This window comes from Quercus suber, unplaced genomic scaffold (assembly GCF_002906115.3).
Source record: "Quercus suber isolate HL8 unplaced genomic scaffold, Cork oak 2.0 scaffold_11, whole genome shotgun sequence".
In the NCBI taxonomy this organism is placed as follows: Eukaryota; Viridiplantae; Streptophyta; class Magnoliopsida; order Fagales; family Fagaceae; genus Quercus; species Quercus suber.
In genome coordinates this window covers 2,408,855-2,430,240 of record NW_027069477.1, presented here as the reverse complement: position 1 = coordinate 2,430,240, position 21,386 = coordinate 2,408,855, and the positions used below count along the sequence as shown (strand labels likewise).

Sequence of the window (21,386 nt, the reverse complement as noted above, 5' to 3'; positions counted from 1 at the left end):
ACAAAAATTTCTATATCATATAGGCCTAAAAGTTGGTATGTTTTCATCACGAAAATGACTGAAATCAATTATCATCCTTCCATATATATGCCGAAAGACATTGGTTATTAGGTCATCAACATCAAGTTGTATTGAATAAAAAAAATGAAGGGTTCTCAGCTTGTTGTTTCTGAAACTCATCAAGCTTCTTCCATCTCGGTCTTTCATAGCTTTTTTCGTTTTTGAGCACAAATAATTGTTATAGTCTACGAAAAGATAATCCACATTTTTTCAACCCCTTACTTGTCTACTACTCTACTTATAAACTTGGACTGATTTATGTGAGACCCCAGACTTATCTGTAATATCTGCTTCAACAGCTTGTGCAATAGTTACTCTTCTTTATTAGGGCAACATGTGAGCTTTGTTCACGAGGAACAAGTCTGTGAATATTCCCTTCTTCAACATGGATGACTAAATATTCTTCATTTTCCTGTCTCACTCTATACTCCAAAAATAAAAAATTATCAAGTGTCCACCTACTTAAATTAAACGTTAATTTTCTGCCTTCTCTTATTTTAGTGTCATAAAATAAGTAAAATAAAAACCAAAACATCCACACCAATCACTTCCATTGGTCCAACACTACCACCAAAGTCAGTGCCACTACAACGACCATCTACCAATGCCTCGTTATTTTCAAATCCATGACTAGGTACATGTATAGAGAAATTGCATTGTCCTTTCATCAACTAGCATCTATTCATTGAATCCACCAACCAATGGTCTATTTTGGCAGATTGATAAACTATATTGGAAAACAAAAAACTAATATCAGGTGACTGTGTGGTTGTGATTTTCTTTAGGTGTTTAACATAAATTGTGTTGGATATTTACTTTGACATTATTATCTTAGGAATTTAGGATCTGCCTTTGCTTTTGAAATAGAAGGGAACTGTTTCATGATATGGGAGTATGCACAGGTCCATTTGGTTCGATTTTAAGAATAATTTCATAGAAAAACAAACATTGGCCGCTTAAGGAATTTTGGTTGATCAAACATTCAACATATTTGAAAAATTGTACAGTATATCGAAACACAAGCAGAACTGGAGGTAGATAGTTGTTGATGAAGTGGCACTGGCACTAGTCATATTTAAAAGTACAATGACTCGTTGTACTTTTAAATAATGAAATAGTATGTCATACTTTTAAAAAATTATAACAATTGTGTTTTTGTGAACATAAGATATCTATAACGAATCATATTGTGTGTATCCTGTGTATAATACTTTTCAACTCGAGAGAAGCTAGTGTATTTTTCAAAGTAAGGAGTAGGTGAAATTTCATGCATGAAACCTGATCAAGGGATGAAGAGAGGTCAGTGTGAAAACAATGGTTCATAGGTGGGTTGGAGTCAGTACATGAATGTTGTTATGGTCGAAGAAGGGCTAGAATGCAGAATGAAAGCTGACATACCTTTTTCCATCCTAATTGCTGTAATCCGCGTATCATTTCCTCTGTTTAACAAACTAAAACTATCATTATTCATTGTCATGTAACACGGTATGAATCTCTTTAAATAATTGTCACATTATCAGTTTCTATGCCCAATTGATGTTACCTTCCACAATTTCATGATATTCAACTGTGTTTTGCATGCTGGGTGCGTTTTGTGCTGCTTCCCTTGCTTTGGCTGCTTCCGGAGGAAATTGGGGGCCATCGGAGGGAACTGGGGGACAATACTCAACATCCACAACATGCTTGTAACCATCCAATGATCTTCGAGGGGGATTCTAATTAAGTAGAAAAAACATCAGGATGATGCATGAATGTAAGGGCAGACTCTCGACTTAAAGTTAATATTTCAACAATTTCCATCCCCAAATAATTCAAAAATTAGCTTGAGAACATTCTTGCAACTAACATTTTTAAGTTGCTTGTTACCAACAAATACTATAAGATCTAAACTATAAAGGGCATAAATAGTACAAAACCTTACCATATTAGCAAGAAAAAAAAAATTGATAATTAGCCCTATAAAAAGATCAAGAATTATAGGATCAAAAGAATATTAGCATCTGGAAAAGATGCTATTTTTTTATTAAAAAAAAAAGAGAAAGATCTTTGCATATATTTGCACCACAAATCTCAAAATGCAACTCACAACAATCAAACAAGATTCCGAAGAACAACGAATTATTTGCCTATGGACAAGTGCTTTGCCACTGTTGCCTGAGACATATTTTTGTTCTGTATGTATAACAGCAGGATTTGGTTCAAGCGATTACAAGCTGCATTTCTTAAGCCGAGCCAAGTTTTGCAAACTCCATTAATGTAGTTCAAACTAGCTTATATATTTCAAAATCAGGAAATTGCTACTATAACGCTGCTACATCAAAAATTGCTTGAATGGGTTGCTAAAGTGAAGTTTCTAATATGATACAGTCTCTTTAAATTTGCATTCTACTTCTTACCATCAAGACAACAACTTCATTAATTATATATCTGGTTGTTCATACGCATTTCTTAACATAAAAGCATTGTTCAAATGGTTTTTAATTTCTCATACCGTGTTTCCATCTGTCGAAATCTGTTAGGTTCTAAGACTTTAGGAACTAATGTATTAGAACTTCAATTTATATATGTTGGCAAAACCATGATCAAAACATTTAGTCTAGGTTTAGACTTGCTCAAAGTTTGGTTTAAATTAAGTTTGGAATCGAGTAATTGTAGGAAATTACTATTCAATATCTGCAAGGCTCAATCGATCGAAAGTCTCAGATCAGCAAAAATCAACAAATGTTAAAAGGCATAAGCTAACCCTAGGTAGGGTTTTCAAGGCTTTTCAGAGAGATTAGAGTGCATCTTGTGCCTCTTTTGTAAATCTAGGATTTTGTACTCAAAAGCTCTCTAAGGTCTTTGTTGAGTTGTGTGTTGAATATTTTGTGAGATCTGAGAGGTGTTTACCTTCATACACAGACATAGAACTATCAAGATCAAGATTCACATCAAGAACTTGATAGTGACTTCAGTTGCTGCATAAAGAATTAAAGAAGATCTGAAATCTTTGAGTGGGGTCTTAAAGTCATAAGTGAGAGTACTTGTGGTTGCAATGGATCATAGTCCGTGGACTCGAAGCTGTCACGTGGTCGTAGTAGTAAGTTTTCTACACGAGATAGCAATAGGATGTTAGTGGTCTAAGTTCTATTATAAAAACTTCAATTCTTTCATAATGGATCTGTTTTACCTTGAAAATAGTTTGGTTAAATCCTTCCCAAGTTTTTACCAGTTTGGTTTTCCTGAGTTATCATATCATGTGTTATTTATATTTTCGCATTACTTACATGATATGATTTGATTGTGTTAACCTAAATCTGAATAATTTATCTAAGTAATCTTTTGGCTAAATGACTAGGTTAAACAGTCTAGTTTTTACAGGGATCTAAAAACGTACAAAATCCTATTAGAATTAGCCAAAGCATTTTTATAATTCAGGTGTTCCTCTAATATCAAACTGATTGACAATTGCTCAAGGAATAAAATTATTTAGGGGAAAGAAAGAGAGATCATAATGAGCCAATAATTGATGAGAGAATAATATATAAAACACTATGAAAGTAATAAAAAGGACACACACACACACATATATATATATATATATATCCTTTTTAATTTCTCTATCTCAGTCCTTAATAGAATGCTCAGTCTTGAATAATAGATCAATCAACACTTAAAACGTCGGCACATGATGTAGTTCAAGAAGAAAAATTACAAACTCACCTTAGAAAGTTCTGACTCCCTCCTTATAGAAGATGTGCGCCAACCAACCATATCTATGTGATGTTAAAGATATAATGATGATAGAAGAAATAAGAAGAAAGTTTACACAGCCAGCTCGTTTAGCTAAGAAAGGAATAATAATGCAGTGGGATAAGATCATAAGATACATTAGCATATAGGATGCGACTCCTAAAAGTGCCAAGGGCTGATCTGTAAATCGAAACAGATTAGAACCATTAGATTACTGGAAGAGAAGTAAATATCTTTAGCATCTATAAATTCCTTTTACAACTTACATAAATTTTCCATCTTCACAATCAGAGGCCATTCTTAATAGAAGAGGTGGTTTCTCGGGTTTACCATTAGTGAGGAACAACTGACTACCGGTTTGGCCAACAATTATAGGAGCTAGTGGTAGAGCCAGTTTCTCTAATATTGGAAGCCCAAAGAGGAATGGGAAATGAAGAAGAACAGAAAAAGATTACTTAAAAAAAAAAAAACAAGAAAAGGGAAATGAACTGCATGGTTTTAGGAGACACAAGTCCTGATACTAGTACTAGCAATCATTAACTCTTTAGTAATTAATTTGTTGTTTCTGTTAGAGATATATATTATACATATTAGCTCAATGTAGTAAGCCCAAGCCCATTTCAGCTTGTACTAGTTGTTTAGGGTTTAATCATCTATATATACTCATGTTAGGGTTCATTGTAACACAGATTATTGTATTATACTCTTATACAATAAAGATGTAGCCCTTAAGGGATTCCTCCGTAAATGTAGGCCGTCAAAGCTGAACCACATAACCCTTGTGTTCTTGATGTTCCTATTCTATACTTCCTCTTTCACATCCACTCTAGCATATATAACATGGTGTAACACATTGCGTTGCTAATAATATATTTAACATGGTATCAGAGCCAAATTTCATTCTTGGCATCAAACAAAACATCTCTAGCAAGCAAAGAAGAATATCATGTGCACACCACCATCAGAAGCCACACATGCTTCTCTGCTAGATCTAGACTCCATGGCATCTCGCAGTCACAGTGGCTCAGTGTTGTGTCCAAGATCCACAAACTCAAGCAAAGCCGTGACTCAACTTATTAGATCTGTGCACATCAAGCCTTCGCTTGATGAAACCAACAAGACAGACGTGCTCCACGACATATCGCGACCAAAACCTAGGAACTTGACCTCCAACGGTAGCTGCACGTGCCACCACGCGCAAACAACGGCACCTGGAACTCTCACATGCGCCACCAAAGGTTCTTGACTCCTAGCTCGGATCTCAGCCACACGCGCCGCCAAGACTGCCTTGACTTCTCCCGATCTACTTGGCCTGAGAATCTAGTAATCATACGACGTCACATATGCCACCTAGGAATCTGTCTTGCCACCATGCGCCAGTACACACCGTCATGCGCCTTCCACATGCCGAAGAACTCATGCTGATGTCATTAGGTGATGTCTCATTCCACGTCATTATGCCATGCACGCCCTAGTCCACGTTATTGAAATGTCATCGTATGACGTCAACATCTTTGCTATCTGGTCTGTGACGCAACCTAGAAACCCAGAACTGACCCGGACCATGCATTCATTGACTGACCATTGACTTTGGCCTTGGTTTCGTTGACCTTCATTGACTTTGACTTTTGCGTTGACCTTGAACCAAAAGTTGAAATTTCTGAAAAGGTCTATCTAGCTTAGTTTTTCGCTTAGATTTCGATTTTGGACTCCGTTTCCTCATTTGAAACTCCAAAATTGGTTAATTGGCATATTTTTCATTGTCGTTTCTTCAAAAGAATTCTTCAAGGCATCTCCAAGGGATCTTCTCATGCTTATCCAACCTCAAGCCTCCATCAAGCTTCCACCTTGAGTTTGAGGGAGGGTGTTAGAGATATATATTAGACATATATTAGCCCAATGTAATAGGCCCAAGTTCAGTCCTACTTGTACTAGTAGTCTAGAGTTTAGTCGCCTATATATACTCATGTTATGGTTCATTGTAACACAGGTTATTGTACTACATTTTTATACAATAAAGATGTAACCCCTTAAGGGATTCCTCCGTGAATGTAGGCCGACAAGGCTGAACCATGTAACCCTCGTGTTTTCAGTATTCCTATTCTATGCTTTCTCTTCCGCATCTACTCTAGCATATACAACATGGTATAACACATCGCATTGCTAATAATACATTTAACAATTTCTATGAAATTCTAGAGTCATCAACATAACAGATAACAAGGGGTCTGTTTGGATACAACTTATTGTTGCTGAAAGTTGCTAAAAACTGATTGTTGCTAAAAACACTGTAGCAAAATAGTTTTTAAATGTGTGAATAGTACCGTGGGATCCATTTTTAATATTAAATATTGCGTGAACAGTGCATGAACATTGCGTGAACAGTACACGCACTGTCATGAACAGTATTTTTTATCCCACAAAGTCAGCAAAAGCAGGCAAAAAAAAAAAAAAAAAAAAAAAAGGGGAAAACGCGCCGCAACATTGAGCGCAATCCAAACCCACAAAAAAAAAAAAAAAAAAAAAAAAAGGGGAAAACGCGCCGCAACATTGAGCGCAATCCAAACCCACACAAAATCTCATATGACCATTAAGCACTTAAATTTTAAAAAGAAGGGATTGCCGTTTCTAACTTTTTGGTTTATTGCTAATGAATCTGGTAGACTACTGGTCCGAAGGGAGTCTTTATTAGTAATATTTGAATTCTTTAACAGTTTAAAATTATTATTATCATTATCATTTTCATATTAAACTCACATCAAACTCACGTCATGTTACCTCATCATAATGACATGTTTCCTCCTTATTCTTATCAATAGACTTATGTTTTTTATTATTATTATTATTATATATATATATATATCTGTGTGTGTATTTCAATTTTAGCTTTAAATAGCCTTGAGAATACATTGTGCGAGAGCAAAATATATATATATATATATATATAAATTTAGCTTTAAACTAACAGCATTATAAGTGTTATTTTTTTTAGGAGCATTATAAGTGTTAATGATCATACCATTTGCCAATAAGTCATAACTCAAATGATAACTCCTTCCCCCATGAGAAAAGAGTGGACCATAAGGTCATGGATTCAAGACCAGGAGTGATTGTGGAACTCACCAAGTCCTCAAAAATAGATACTACATTTGGATTAAAATTAATAATGAAAAGAAAGGGGTCAAGCAAACAAGCATATAAACAACTCAAGCATTTTGACTTTATGGAACTCTTGAATGTCAGGGAACAAAATCTTAAGCTTCTATAATTGAAATTTTTTTATCCTTCTACAAGTTTATGCTCCCATACTTTTCTAGTATTAACCAGACAACTGAGATATAAATTTAGAAAATTACTATAATTTTAACAATTCAGGTAACAGAAACGAAACTTAACTTTTTCTCTTCTCCATTCACACACTTACACACAAAACCCAGTAGTGCAATAAAATGAGCATATACATGCAAGAATAATGTAAAATTTGAACACAACATGAAAAACAGAAGGTGGAATAGAAAAGCTCAGATTGGCATCAATAGAGGGTGATTATGATAACTGTGATAAAATAAACGCAATAAGCTATACCCTCAAAGACAAACCTGCTTTCTTCCTCTCACCCCAAGATGTGGAGTTGCCAAGGTAATAAAATTGATTGGCTCCAATCCAGCAATCATACCTCGTCTTGAAGAGCATTCTGCTTGTGAAATTTCCACATTAGAACTGCTGGGATCATCAGGTTTGCCACTACTTGAGCCATGTGGTGTATAGAGAACAGAAATAGCATATCTTGCAAACAAACCACCAAGAGAATGGGCCAAAAATGAGATCCTTTTCAGGCTCTCTGTCTTTTGCACAACTTGCATAACCTATTTATAACAACTAAATTAAGTCATTTCCAAACAAAGCCATAGGCTATATTAAACATAAATGGATCTAGAATTTTTAAAGAGGTTTTTGCAAAGATTTGAAGGCTTACTTCATCTGCTAATCGCTTTCCAGCTCCATCAATTCCAGAAAAGGTTTTGGTAAAGGTGTTAGATGAACTTGCTGTACACATAAAAAACAAAGCTAACACTAGGCTTTTGAAGGGAAAATCTTATGCAAAAGTCCTAACATCTTAGTTTGAGTTTTCATGTCACAATGCAAACACGTTTGTGCCATTGTTCATGAAGAACAAAGTTTAAGAATATGAAAATTTTCAAACCAAGACCAACTCTGACGTGGTTCTTTCCAGTCATTTGTTCCTATTAACACCCAAAAAATACAATTACTTCCTTTGAGTGGTGTGATTATTGATACTTCCCAAGAAATTCTGATAGATTCAAAGGAATTCTAAGGAGTCAGTGGGCTGGAATGTCTCCGGATGTTCTTGATCTAGTAAGAAGAGTCCTGAGAAAACAGAGAAAGTCAGCGGAGAAGACCGGTGGTGGCCGGCCTTTGATTCTCCGATGGTAAAGTTAGAAAACTAGAGGATAGGAAAACTGTGTTTTTACGTTTCTCAAATTCTCTCCGGAGAAAGAAAAAGGAAGAGATCCCCTTACCTTTGCAGAGACAGGCCTTTATATAGCAGTAGAAATCAGTTACTTCTACCAATCGTTGTAGAGTTTGGAGGATTCAGTGTATAACTTCCATAACTGCCACAAGGGTTACCTCTTCAGATCTGCGTTGAGACTTAAGCGATACAGCTTTTGGTTGAAAGGGTGTTTAGTCCGTCTAAAAAAAAAAAAAAAAAAAAAAAAAAAAAAAAAAAACTACATTGGGATGAAAATTAATAATTAAAAAAAAGGGGTCAAGCAAACAAGCATATAAACAACTCAAGCATTTTGACTTTATGGAACTTTTGAATGTCAGGGAACAAAATCTTAAGCTTCTATAATTGAAACATTTTTATCCTTCTACAAGTTTATACTCCTATACTTTTCTAGTATTAACCAGACAACTGAGATATAATTTTAAAAAATTACTAAAATTTTAACAATTCAGCTAACAGAAATGAAACTTAACTTTTTCTTCTCCATTCACACACTTACACACAAAACCCAGTAGTGCAATAAAATGAGCATATACATGTAAGAATAACGTAAAATTTGAACACAACATGAAAAACAGAAAGTGGAATAGAAAAGCTCAGATTGGCATCAATAGAGGGTGATTATAATAACTGTGATAAAATAAACGCAATAAGCTATACCCTCAGAGACAAACCTGCTTTCTTCCTCTCACCCCAAGATGTGGAGTTGCCAAGGTAATAAAATTGATTGGCTCCAATCCAGCAATCATACCTTGTCTTGAAGAGCATTCTGCTTGTGAAATTTCCACATTAGAACTGTTGGGATCATCAGGTTTGCCACTACTTGAGCCATGTGGTGTATAAAGAACAGAAATAGCATATCTTGCAAACAAACCACCAAGAGAATGGGCCAAAAATGAGATCCTTTTCAGGCTCTCTGTCTTTTGCACAACTTGCATAACCTATTTATAACAACTAAATTAAGTCATTTCCAAACAAAGCCATAGGCTATATTAAACACAAATGGATCTAGAATTTTTAAAGAAGTTTTTGCAAAGATTTGAAGGCTCACTTCATCTGCTAATCGCTTTCCAGCTCCATCAATCCCAGAAAAGGTTTTGGTGAAGGTGTTAGATGAACTTGCTGCACACATTAAAAACAAAGCTAACACTAGGCTTTTGAAGGGAAAATCTTATGTAGAAGTCCTAACATCTTAGTGTGAGTTTTCATGTCACAATGCAAACACGTTTGTGCCATTGTTCATGAAGAACAAAATTTAAGAATATGAAAATTTTCAAACCAGACCAACTCTGACCTGGTTCTTTCCAGTCATTTGTTCCTATTAACACCCAAAAAATACAATTACTTCCTTTGAGTGGTGTGATTATCATTTTTCTTTTATGGCATTCAACTTCTCTAAGTCAGTTGCTCCTATCTTATCACACACTGGGGATAGTCCAAGCTTTGCTCAATTGTTCTGAATTTAGGTTACATATGTCACATGTCATATAATGGTTGAACCTTTTAGTTCAACTCAATTCAATTAATGAAAAGAAGCTCTCCCAAAAAACGGAATTATGAATTGAGTTGAGTTACATTAAAAACAGGAAAGAGAGATTGAGTGAACATACCATAAATTAAGAAGTTTCTTCCAAGACGCTTCTTTAACTCTGCTTCTACATATAACCAGTCACTTGGGCTGCAGTACTCAGAAAACAGTCAACTTGATACACTTTAGAGATAAAAGCCCAAAAGAAACATAACTGTGAAGTAATTGGTAGGAAAACATAACTATGAAAGACCCTACCCTGATACTCATTTGATCTATCAGCTAAGTGTGAGAATCAATTCTTAATAGAAATAGTTTAAGTAAGAAAATCAAAGAAACAATAGCTTATAAGAACATCCAACAGTGCACAAGAGAAGAAAAAATATGGAAATTTTGAAACTTGTATCAAGTTGTACAGAAACTCACCATCCACTTTCAAAGGACCTTTTTACTTCTTACAAATAAAATTTACATCTTTCATTGAAATTGCTTCCAATTAACATCTAATCAAGCTACCAAATTCTACCTAACTGGACTAACAATGTATCAACAGATCGAAATATGCATATTCTTAAGTTTAACAAGGCAGAACACATGTAACAAGATTAATAGCAATAATACTTTTTTAGATGAGAATGGATTAAGCTAGCAAAAGTAATTGGAGCACCAGCAAGTACAGGGGCTTCCAAAGTAGGAAAGGCATCTAAAAGAATTATAATGAAATCTGACCTATGCCACTAGTCCTACGATCATACTTTATCTAAGCAATGAATCAGACACAAGCATTGAGTCAAAAGCGTGCTACTCAGGCAAACACTTAAATAGACCCACTTTGTAAAAAATCCACCCCATCCCCCGTTCTTTCTTTTTTTTCTGCTCGTATGACTTTGCTAACGGGAATCATTGATGCAACATTCAATTCATTCCTTTAAAATTATTTTTGGGGGCTTCCCATGCATACTATAAACATTGCAAGTATAAATCACAGCAAAGTAGTTAATGGAGGAAAAGGGATTCAGATTCTTGAACTTATAGAAACTAAAATATCAAACTAGCAGTGAGAAAATCAACCAAAAAAAAAAAAGGAATATGATGAAGGAAATTTAGAGGAGGAAAATTTTAATGCATGCTAGTGTGCATAATTTAGAATGAAGTTTAAAAATATGGACCTCTTTCTTCAACTGAACAACAACCATACCACATACAAATAGCGCATGTTATCCATTTATTACATTCTTTCTATTCTTTAGCTCTCACTTCCTCAATCTCTACCCTAGGTGTGTGCTATTTTGAGCATAGTCTTTGTCCAACATATACCTAGCCATGATGCCATGAACTAGGACAAGAAGATGATCGGGTTCATTTTTCCCATTCGCAATGCGCTTGGTTGATTCAATATTTCCCCTCTGGGTGGTGGTACCCATAGCTTGAGCTTTACGGCCTTGATGCCTCCAACTATTACTTGTGCCTGCACGAGTTTATCTAGCATCCTCAACCAAAATGAAAATCTGAGCACACTCACTCAAGGTATGATGATATAACAGATACAAAAGCTGACTCGGTATTAATAATCAAGATTGCAAAAAGCATCCATTACATTTACAGAAGGAATAAATGCCAAAATGTTGATCAGATTCTTCTCTTGGCACCAAATTATAGTACCAACTCATTATAATTCTATAGCATTAACACAAATTTTGAGAATTCTATGGTACACATTTCTTTTTTTTTTTTTTGTTATGTACCATAACTACCTAATCTTAACCATCAACATAAGATATTACATTATTTAAAATATATTTTTTCCTAGTTATTAATGTTTGACCAAAGCAAGCTGCCAAACTAATTTCGTGTCCATTGGAGCATAGGTCTGCAGGCCAAGGACAATTTAGACACACTATATATATGTAGAACTCTTTCTTCGCCTCTGTCGCCTATGTTTTTCATTCGTTGGTGATACTAAATTAAGATTAGTGATTGTTTATGGCAATTGGGTCCAAAATAACATAGTACTTGTCAGCTATAAGCTAATGTTTTTGAATCTGGAATATGAAAGTTCATATGTTGCCAGATGAATTAACTTAAAAAAAAATTAAATTTTCAAAACACTTTAATTACAAACAAATTGAAGCCACGCCATTCATATTATAAAAATTCAAATACATACAAAATAGGAACAAAATTCAGAAAACCCACTTGCAGAAATACGAAATAGAAACAAAGAAAGAAACGAATGAATGAAAAAGAAAAGTAGTTACCAGAAGAGAAGCTCAATCCATGAGCATGATTGAAGGACGAAGACGAAGAAGAAGAGGAGGAGGAGGAAGATGAGGAGGAATAGGATGAGGAAGAAGGGGTCGTTGAGGATGGGGTGCAGTAGTTACTGCGGTTACAACTACTAAATCTTGGAGAATAAGCACAGCGCGCGTGAATCAAAGGCGCCGAAGCCATTTTGCTAGCGTAACTACACTTGCTATATATAGTACAGAAGGCTCAAAGGGGGAAAAACACCAAAAGAAAAAGAAAAAGAAAAAAGGGGAATCCAATTTCCATGGGAAATCCTAATTCCTCGATTGAATCAAGGTGAAGTCAGCATCGATGCGATGACGATCCACAAAGAAGGAAAAGGCCCATGCCGTGCCCGTGCGGGGAATCACAATTCCTATAATTCGTTCATTTGCACGGATGGGCAGTGAGAGATGATGAGGTGTAATTTTTTTGTTGGGCAAAAGGTAAGGTAAGGTAAGGTAAGATTTGGACTTGGACCCTATTTGCGTTCACGCTATGGCCTAAGGCTATAGGTGGGCTCAGGGTTTAGACAAATTTGTCCATGTTTTTTAAGAGGTGGATGGCAAAAGAGCAAAATCCGCGATTTGGGGGAACTAGGAGACAAAAAGGAAAATGTTTTTCCAGGAAATTTCTTCTCCAACCCCGTTTACATCAAATCACATATACAAACAGAAATGTTGCTTATTCAAAATAATACACTCAGAATGATATTATGTGACACGTAATTAACTCTTTGATAAAAAAAAAAAAAAAAAAAAGGGAGATTCTTTGTCATGTTATAGTAATTTAGAACATTATGTGACACGTAATTAACTCTTTGATAAAAAAAAAAAAAAAAAAAAGGGAGATTCTTTGTCATGTTATAGTAATTTAGAACATTCACGTGGACGGCTGCAAAATTTTTTATCTGTTTTAATATAAAAACATGTTTTACATTATTTTTTTTTCTTTACACGTAATGACTACTATTTATTTTCTTTTTTTTTTATTTTTAGAGATACGTAAAGAAATAATTATAAAATTAAATATAAAATGAATAATGTCAATATAAATTTATATAATTATTGTAACAATTATATAATTTTACACAACTATACATGATATGTTGATGAATTTAAACTTAATTAATTAAAAAAGTATACATTTTCTATTATAAAAATATTAATGTGAGTGATGTTAGAGTGAATAACTTTATGTAGGCAAAAACTATTGAAAGTTAAAAGTCTATTGTATCCGTCGGGTCACCAACCAATGGGTTTTGGTTGTTGGGGGATGAAGGACGAGGGGTTTTGGTAATTTACTAAAAATACGTCCAATGACTTTTCATAACAAAAAATGGGGATTTCATGCCTTTGATGGTCTCGGAAAGTATGTGTGGCTGCCACTGTAGCCGTGATGTCAACGACAGGCTAAATTATTGGCCCATCGTGATCTTGTGTGAGAGAAAGTATACTATGTTTTAGTAATACCAATTCAACGTCTATTTTAATATTTTTCATCTAATAAATGAGTGATATATGTTGCAAAAAATCATATCAAATTACTCTAATAAATGATTAATTTATTTTTCCGATAATATAAAAGATTGTGATTAATTTATTGGAGTAGCTAGTCTGATATGGTTTTTTGAAACAGATGTCACTCATTTATTGAGTAGAAAATACCAAAATAGATATTGAATTAGTATTATCGAAACATAGTATACTTTCTCCTTATTAGCACCTCATTTATGTTAACTTTTATTTTCGGGGATGGATCACTATAATTAATTAAAGTTTACTTTTATGGTTATTGTTTCTTAAAATAAAAGTAGCCTTAGAACATGCATAAAGCGCGTGCTACGAGACTCTCCTTTTTTTTTTTTTTTCATAAAAATTAATAATTTACTTTTATTATAATTTGGAGTTACTATATTTTTCAAAGACAAAGTTTAAGTACAAAATTAATTGTAGTCTAAAATTATAACTTTCCTCAATATCTTTTTATTAGAGGTGAATTTTAACAAATTCATCATTGGATTATATTTTCTTTTTATATCATCCATACTTGAAAAATTTCTAGAAAATTAAAAATCAATAACTATGTTATCAATAAATTATTTAAATTGTAAGTCTTTGTAGTTTAAAATTATGGATAAAATATAAGTTTATAGATCATAGAGTAAATAATATCCGATTAACACAAAATTTGATAGTTGTATTAAGAATGTAAAGACAATGCAATTTAATGGTTAGATTTTCAAAATTTGAAGTAATATTTATTTTATTGAGTAAGGTTGTAGCCTTGGCCTACAACCAATTTTGTAGCTAAATTTTGTCCATTTTTCAATCACAAAAATGCCTAGGAGTGTGATGAAAAAATTATTTCTCCCACAAAAGCATAAAAAAGAGGAGTTGCGTTATTTATTTTTATGGGCGAATGATGGAAATTAAACCCGTGCATGGTGGATTCACAATCCACTGCCTGATCCACTTGTTTACATCTGCCCTATCTCCCACTCCCTGTATGTAGTAGAAATTACAAAAATTTCAATTTCTACCATTCATCTTGTTTTGTTTCCCTTTCTTATAAGATAAAAGACGAGGCAGAAAACACTCATCACATTTGTAGGTATTTTTGTGATTGAAAAATGTAATAATCTCAAATTATAATGGATGTAAATTATCAATTTTTACTAAAAAAAAAAAAAAGCCTTTGAGCATGCGCATGAGTGTGCTTAGAGGCTAGTATTCTGTAATTCTCATGTGCTTCTCAGAGGCTCTTCTATTTTTTTTTTTTAAATGTTAATAGTTTTGATTCATTATAATATGGGATTACTATATTTTTTAATCACATAAAAAAACCTAGGGGTGTGTAAGTCCGATAATGTAGTCACTAATTAAGTACACATCTATAACAAAAATTTCAATGCCTAAAAAAAAGAAGTAAATTAAATAGGAAGATCTCTCACATTATTTTGTTTTTAAACGAGAGTTATCAAGTTTTTTTTTTTTTTTTTTTTAAAAATTTTAATCCTAAAAGATAGCCACTTAGTCCTATAATGTAGCCACTAAGAACACACCATAAAATTTAAAAAAAAAAAAAATTCAAATACCTAAAAACCAAAATAAATAAATAAATAGGAAAGGCTCTCACTGTCTTAACTTTTAATATATATATATATATATATATTTTAAACGAGAGTTATGAAGTTATATTTAATCCTTAAAAGAAAAAATTATAAGAAATGCTGTTAACATTAGCAGGTATTATTAATCACCAATAATATCATTTAATTTTAAAAAATTTATTTTCTTGGAAAAAAGAAAAGAAATTGTAGTCAAAAAGCACAACAATTGTTAGGGATAATTTCATATACAAGAGATGAGATTGAGAAAAATGGAACAATTATCACTAATAACAAAAAAATTATTAGGTTAAGAGTATACATGTGACAAAGTCAATAATGTCCTATAATGATCCAATTAGAGGTTATTTATTTATTTATTTATTTTTAATTTATTTACAAATACATTAGTAATATGGTTGTATATAATGGTCAATCACTCTCCTTTACATGTATATTTTATGCTTTGAAATAGAGTTAAGTGCAATATAATAAATTAATACATTCATAGTTTTATTGATTAATAGTATAGTAACATAGTTTGATATTTATCCAAATCGCACAATTTGTGTTTTTTTACACAATTTGATATTTACCCAAATTTCATAGTTTGTGTTCTAATTTCACAGTTTGTGTTCTACTATAATATTGTAATAAAAGAAAATCACCGTAATATTGAAATCAAAGGAAATAAAAGCAATGAGTAAGCTTTAAGCCACAAATGCATAATAAATTTTTTTAAGAAAATGATCATAAGGAAATAAGAAAATGAAGAAGACCTAGATTCCAAATAATTAGAAGGCCGTTGATTTCTTTATAAAAACAAAATAGAAAAGAGTAATGCATATTGACATACTTGTTGAATCGGAACTGTGGGGGTAAAAGCCCAGAGTTATGTAATGGGCCTAAGACCCTAATTGAAGACGAGGGCATGTCCGAAAAGGAGAAAGTGATTGAGAAAGAACCCAAGTGGGAAAAATATACCTGAAAATGAGTGAAGAGTACAGTCCGAAGAGAGTGTCAATGGTCCGAAGAGTATGATTTCCTCAGATACGGAGATTCTTGGTCAAGCAAGTACCTGGGTGGTTCAAGTGGCCTCCTTGACGGTTCAATAATAAGGATAAACTTCAAGCATGTATGGAGAAGATAAGAACGTATAAATATCTGGAGGAAAAGCTACTACCACCACATTAAATGCACTGCAACAACTTTTCTGGCCACATTAATGTGGAGAAGACTCTTGAACAGTGCACTCTCAACCACTACGACTCATGGAGAACCAAAGAAGATGTCTAATGGGATATATACTCAAGTAGATGCTCAGATGACTAACAAGTATACGATCAAGATGATCCAAAAGACACTATATAATGTAAAATATCCCCCATAAGAATTGGGGGGGGGGGGGGAGAAAAATAGAGAAGAGAAAAAAAAAAGAGAAACTGTAGATTGTTAGAGTTCAAAAACAAGATTCTAAGTTATAAATTATCTCATTGGATGTTTATTCAGTCAGGCTTTATGAGTGTTTTTACGTTTATTTATCTTTGAATTCCATGTTAACCGTTGTTTAATTCCTATCCAGCCTAGCTCTTTCACCCACTCTCTAAAAATTCATTGTCTTGGGTTCATTAGGCTCAGACTCTAGATCTTTTGGGCTTGGGTTACAAATCTTGACCCTACAATTGGCGCCGTCTGTGGGAGAGCTTGAGCAAGAGTGGAAACAACAGTTGATGATGGCGGGACAAGGTGAACAGCAAGCAGAATCCAGGGCGTCCCAACACATGGACCATTTCGCCAACCTGGAGGGAAGGCAAAATCGTGAGGGTAGCGTACACACAGTGCGCCTTAGCCAGGGCCAATCGCAGAGCGGAATTCACATGTCCCATGCAAAGGGGAACCGCGACTTGCAACTGGAAATAGAAAAACTAAAGAGAGAGCTGCGCCATGCAAAGAGGAAACGGGCTTCCTCGTATTCTGAGGATGATCTTGATGATGAGCGAGATGTCTCTTATCAGCACAAATCCAAAACACCAGCCAGCGAGTCCTACACTTGTGAGGAGGAATCCCATCGTAAGAGACAACGTAGAAGTCCATCACACGAGGACATGGAGAACGATGCCATGAACAGGGCTTTGAACCAGATATCTGAGTCGCCTTTCACGCGCAGGATAGAGGGGGCTAGACTCCCTCGGCGTTTTAACCAACCAACGTTCACCATCTATAATGGTAAGACTGACCCCGTGGAGCATGTGAGTCATTTTAACCAAAGGATGGCTGTCTACGCCAGAGACGAAGCCCTGATGTGCAAGGTTTTCCCTTCCAGTCTAGGGCCNCTTTTTTTTGTTTTGTTTTAGTGTCATAATTTTCCATTTATCTCAATTTGTGACGTTTCTCTCTTTTATCCAATTAAACCACATGCATAGTGATTTTTATTTTGAATATAGAAAAGACATTCATTAAAATGAAAAGAAGAAGAAGAAAAAAGCAGTATAAACAGATGCGAAGAGAAAACAATTCAAACACCAACATAAATAAATAAATAAATCATTAAAAGAAGAAAAGGGGGTAAATTAAAAATCACTTTTTTTTTTAATAATTCAAAAATAAAGAAGACGAGATTTGAAAAAAAAAAAACGTGGGAATAGAATTTAGAAGAAAGGAACCGAAAAAAAAAGAAGAAAAAAGAAAAAAAAAGAAAAAGAAAGAGAGAGACGTTTAAGTCTTGATAAAGGGGGAAAAAATGGAGAAGAAAAAAAAGTGAAATCGTTGGGCTTAGTGGTCCTATTTTATAGCCAAAAAAAAAAAAACCTATGTATTTATTTTTATATATAATTATTATTTTGAGAATCTAATTTATAAGTGGATAAAACAATTTGAAAATCAACATGAGAATGACCCTATTTTTAGGTAATGTTTTGGTGGGAGTTAGAGTTGTATTTTTACTGGATTGTACTTTAGTTTTGTCTTTACTTAAACATAGAGGTGTAGGGGCATTTTTGAACAAAAAAAATAAAGATCCCAAACAGAGGAATTTCCTTAAATAGTAGTATAGATTAAAAAAAAAATGTAAATTGAATTTTCCATAGGATTATACAAATGATAATATAATTTCTATTACAAAAGAAATTTTTTTATAACAATCTTAGATAACAACCACTTCATGTGAGGTTCGAATCATATAATAATTCTTGTAAAGTCTCTCACCCAAATTTATCTAATATTCAATTCCAATGACTCCTCAATGCATCCAAAAAATTTGTGTGTACGTGAACCTGAGAGAGATAAAAGAATTAGGGATAAACCAAGTAATTTTTTTTTAAAAAAATTTAATCAATAAACCAAAGCTAGCGTGCATGTTATTAAAGATTAAACTCATCACATGCACTATGCGTGTGCAATAAGACTCTTTTTTATTTATTTATTTATTTATTTATTTTAGATTTAGTGAAAAATGTTTAATAGTGAGATAGAGATAATATCCTAATTTTTAGGATTTTGATAAAAGTTTAAAAGTCTAAGAGTTAGGAACTTTTTTAAAAATAGTAAATTACTCTTTTGACCTGTTTGTATTTTTAAATTTAAAATTATTCAACTAAAAGATATGGGTACTTTAGAGAGTTTAAGAGTTTGTATAAGGATATTTTAGTACGTAAAATATTAAAAACCAAATAGAAAATCATCTTATTAATAGTATAGATAATGGTATAGGTTTGTTAGAGTTTTTGTTTGATTTAAATTTTGATGAGATACTAAAAAAAAAACTTTTTGATGAGATCTACCATAAATGTGGAAGTTTAGAAATACATAATTTTTCCTAAAAATTCTAATAAAATTTTTTAGAATAAAGATACAGATTTTTTAGAGTTTAACTCTATCATGGAGTCTTCAAAATCTTATCACCACATCATCAACTATTTAAATAAATAACTAAATTTTAAGAGTTTTTATTTGAATTTGTTTTAAAATGTTCATCACATGATAGAAATTAATCTACTGATTGAATGGATAGGATTAGCAACTATGATACAAATAAATTTGTTTATCTCATTGTTCACTTAATTAATTTTTTAATTAAAATTAATATCATTCTCAAAAAAAAAAAAAAAACTAAAATTAATAATTTTGTTCAAAAAATGTAGCATATACAAAAAAAAAAAAAAAAAAAAAAGAAAAAAAGAAGAAGAAGAAGAAGAAGAGGAAGAAAAATCCAATGTACAATTTCAATTAGAGAACTCATCTAGTTTGAAAGCCCACACCAAATCTAGAAAAGTTAAGGTGGAGGGCTAGGTTATGGGTTAACAACCACCAGGTTCATGCGTAATAAAAAAAATTTAAAAATTTAATATGAAAGTAGAGCCAATACTTGCAAATATACTAAAAATCAATAAGTCAATCGTAGAGATAGAAAGGGGTTGTGACAATCTAGAGTAGACACAAAACAATCAGATAGTCAAATAGATATAAATTTTTTGATTGCAAGCTAGCACAAAAAGAAAGATCTCTTCCCAATATCCTTTCTCAAGTAGCCAGTTCAAGCACAAACCTTCCTTGTTGAAATTTCAAAGTCAGTCACAGTTAATTAGCAACCGTCAAACACCCTTGAATCCCTAATCACATTCACCCAAAAGTAAGTACTCCTCAAACTATGAATACTTGGCAGTTATGGTAGGTAAGAACTCAAAGAAAGTCAGTGATAAATAAAAGAAATGAAAAGAAAGAGGAACTTGCAAAAGATAAAACCTGAAAAGCCGTTGGAGCCTCTAACAAAATCTGTTTAAATTGTTTATAAACCAAATTTGAAAGTAGAAGAAAAAGAAAGAAAGAAGATGTAAAACGTCTTCAATTTGAAGAAGAATGAGAGAAACTGAAGAAGAATAAGAGAAACTGAGAAAGTGTATGTGAGTTTGTGGGTGTTAAATCTTAAAGTGTAGGAGTTTTAATTTACATATTTATTCCCGTTAGTTGAAAACTTGTAGGTGAGTATGATGATGGTATTTTAGGCATCAAAATTGAGGAACCCAAATAAGGGAAGCCTCTTAAATAGCAGTATATGATCTATACTACTATTTAAGGGGAATTCTCTATTTGGGATCCTCATTTTTTTGGTTAAAAAATGGCCCTACAACCCTATGTTTAAGTAATGACAAAACTAAAGAACAATCCGATAAAAATACATATCTAACTCCCACTAAAATATCGCCTAAAAATATGGTCACTCTCCTATTGATTTTCAAAAATTCTCAAAATAATAATTACATATAAAAAATAAAGACATGGTTTTTTTTTTTGGCTATAAAATAGGACCACTAAGCTGAACGATTTCACTTTTTTTTTTTTTCCTTCTTCTCCTTTTTTCCCCCTTTATCAAGACTTAAACGTTTCTCTCTCTCTCTCTCTCTCTCTCTCTCTCTCTCTCTCTCTCTCTCTCTCTCTCTCTCTCTCTCTCTCCCGGTTTCCTTTCTTCTAAATTCTAATCCCATGTTTTTCTTTTTCTTTTTCTTTTTTTGGTTTTATTTTTTCAAATCTCTTATTATTTATTTTTGAATTATTAAAAAACTGTGATTTTAAATTTACTCCCTTTTTTCATTTTAATGAATGTCTTTTCTTTGTTCAAAATAAAAATTACTATGCGTGTGGTTTAATTGGATAAAAGAGAGAAACGTAGATAAATGGAAAATTATGGCACTAAACCAAAAAAAAGCTTCATCGCACGCACGAAGCATGTGTGATGAGGCTAGTAAGTATTAATTTACTACTCCATCAAAAATGTTTCGTACCTTTTCCCAGCTTTAAAGGTAACTGATAAATTTTAAATTTGAGCTCTTTTTAAATTTTGTGTGTAGTAAGTGACTAACTCTTAGGACTAAAAAACAAAATTTTTGGATTAAATAAAAATTGATAACTATTATTGAATTTTTTTTTTAAAAAAACAACACCAAAAAAAACATGGATCTTGTCATAAATAAAATTTTATATTTAAGTGTTTATTTACTTCTATTATGGATGTGTAGTAAATGACTATATTTGAGGATTAAAAAACTACATTTTGGATTAAACAAAAAATGGTAACTGCCATACATAAATTTTTAAAAAAGAAGAAGAACAACAACAACACCAAAAAGGAAAAAAAAAAAAAAAAA

General features: G+C 32.8%; 1 protein-coding gene across 1 annotated transcript; it reads right to left on the bottom strand.

Annotated features, from left to right (window-relative positions):
• Nucleotides 1-1,379: 1,379 nt before the first annotated feature.
• LOC112036027 (uncharacterized) lies at nt 1,380-12,610 on the bottom strand. The gene is given in 11 exon segments (XM_065779381.1): nt 1,380-1,455; nt 1,457-1,499; nt 1,604-1,775; nt 3,763-3,815; nt 3,917-3,972; nt 4,059-4,246; nt 7,392-7,658; nt 9,375-9,445; nt 9,934-10,001; nt 11,169-11,319; nt 12,110-12,610. Coding segments are annotated over 11 exon segments (1,338 nt in total). The 5' UTR covers nt 12,303-12,610.
• Nucleotides 12,611-21,386: the final 8,776 nt, after the last annotated feature.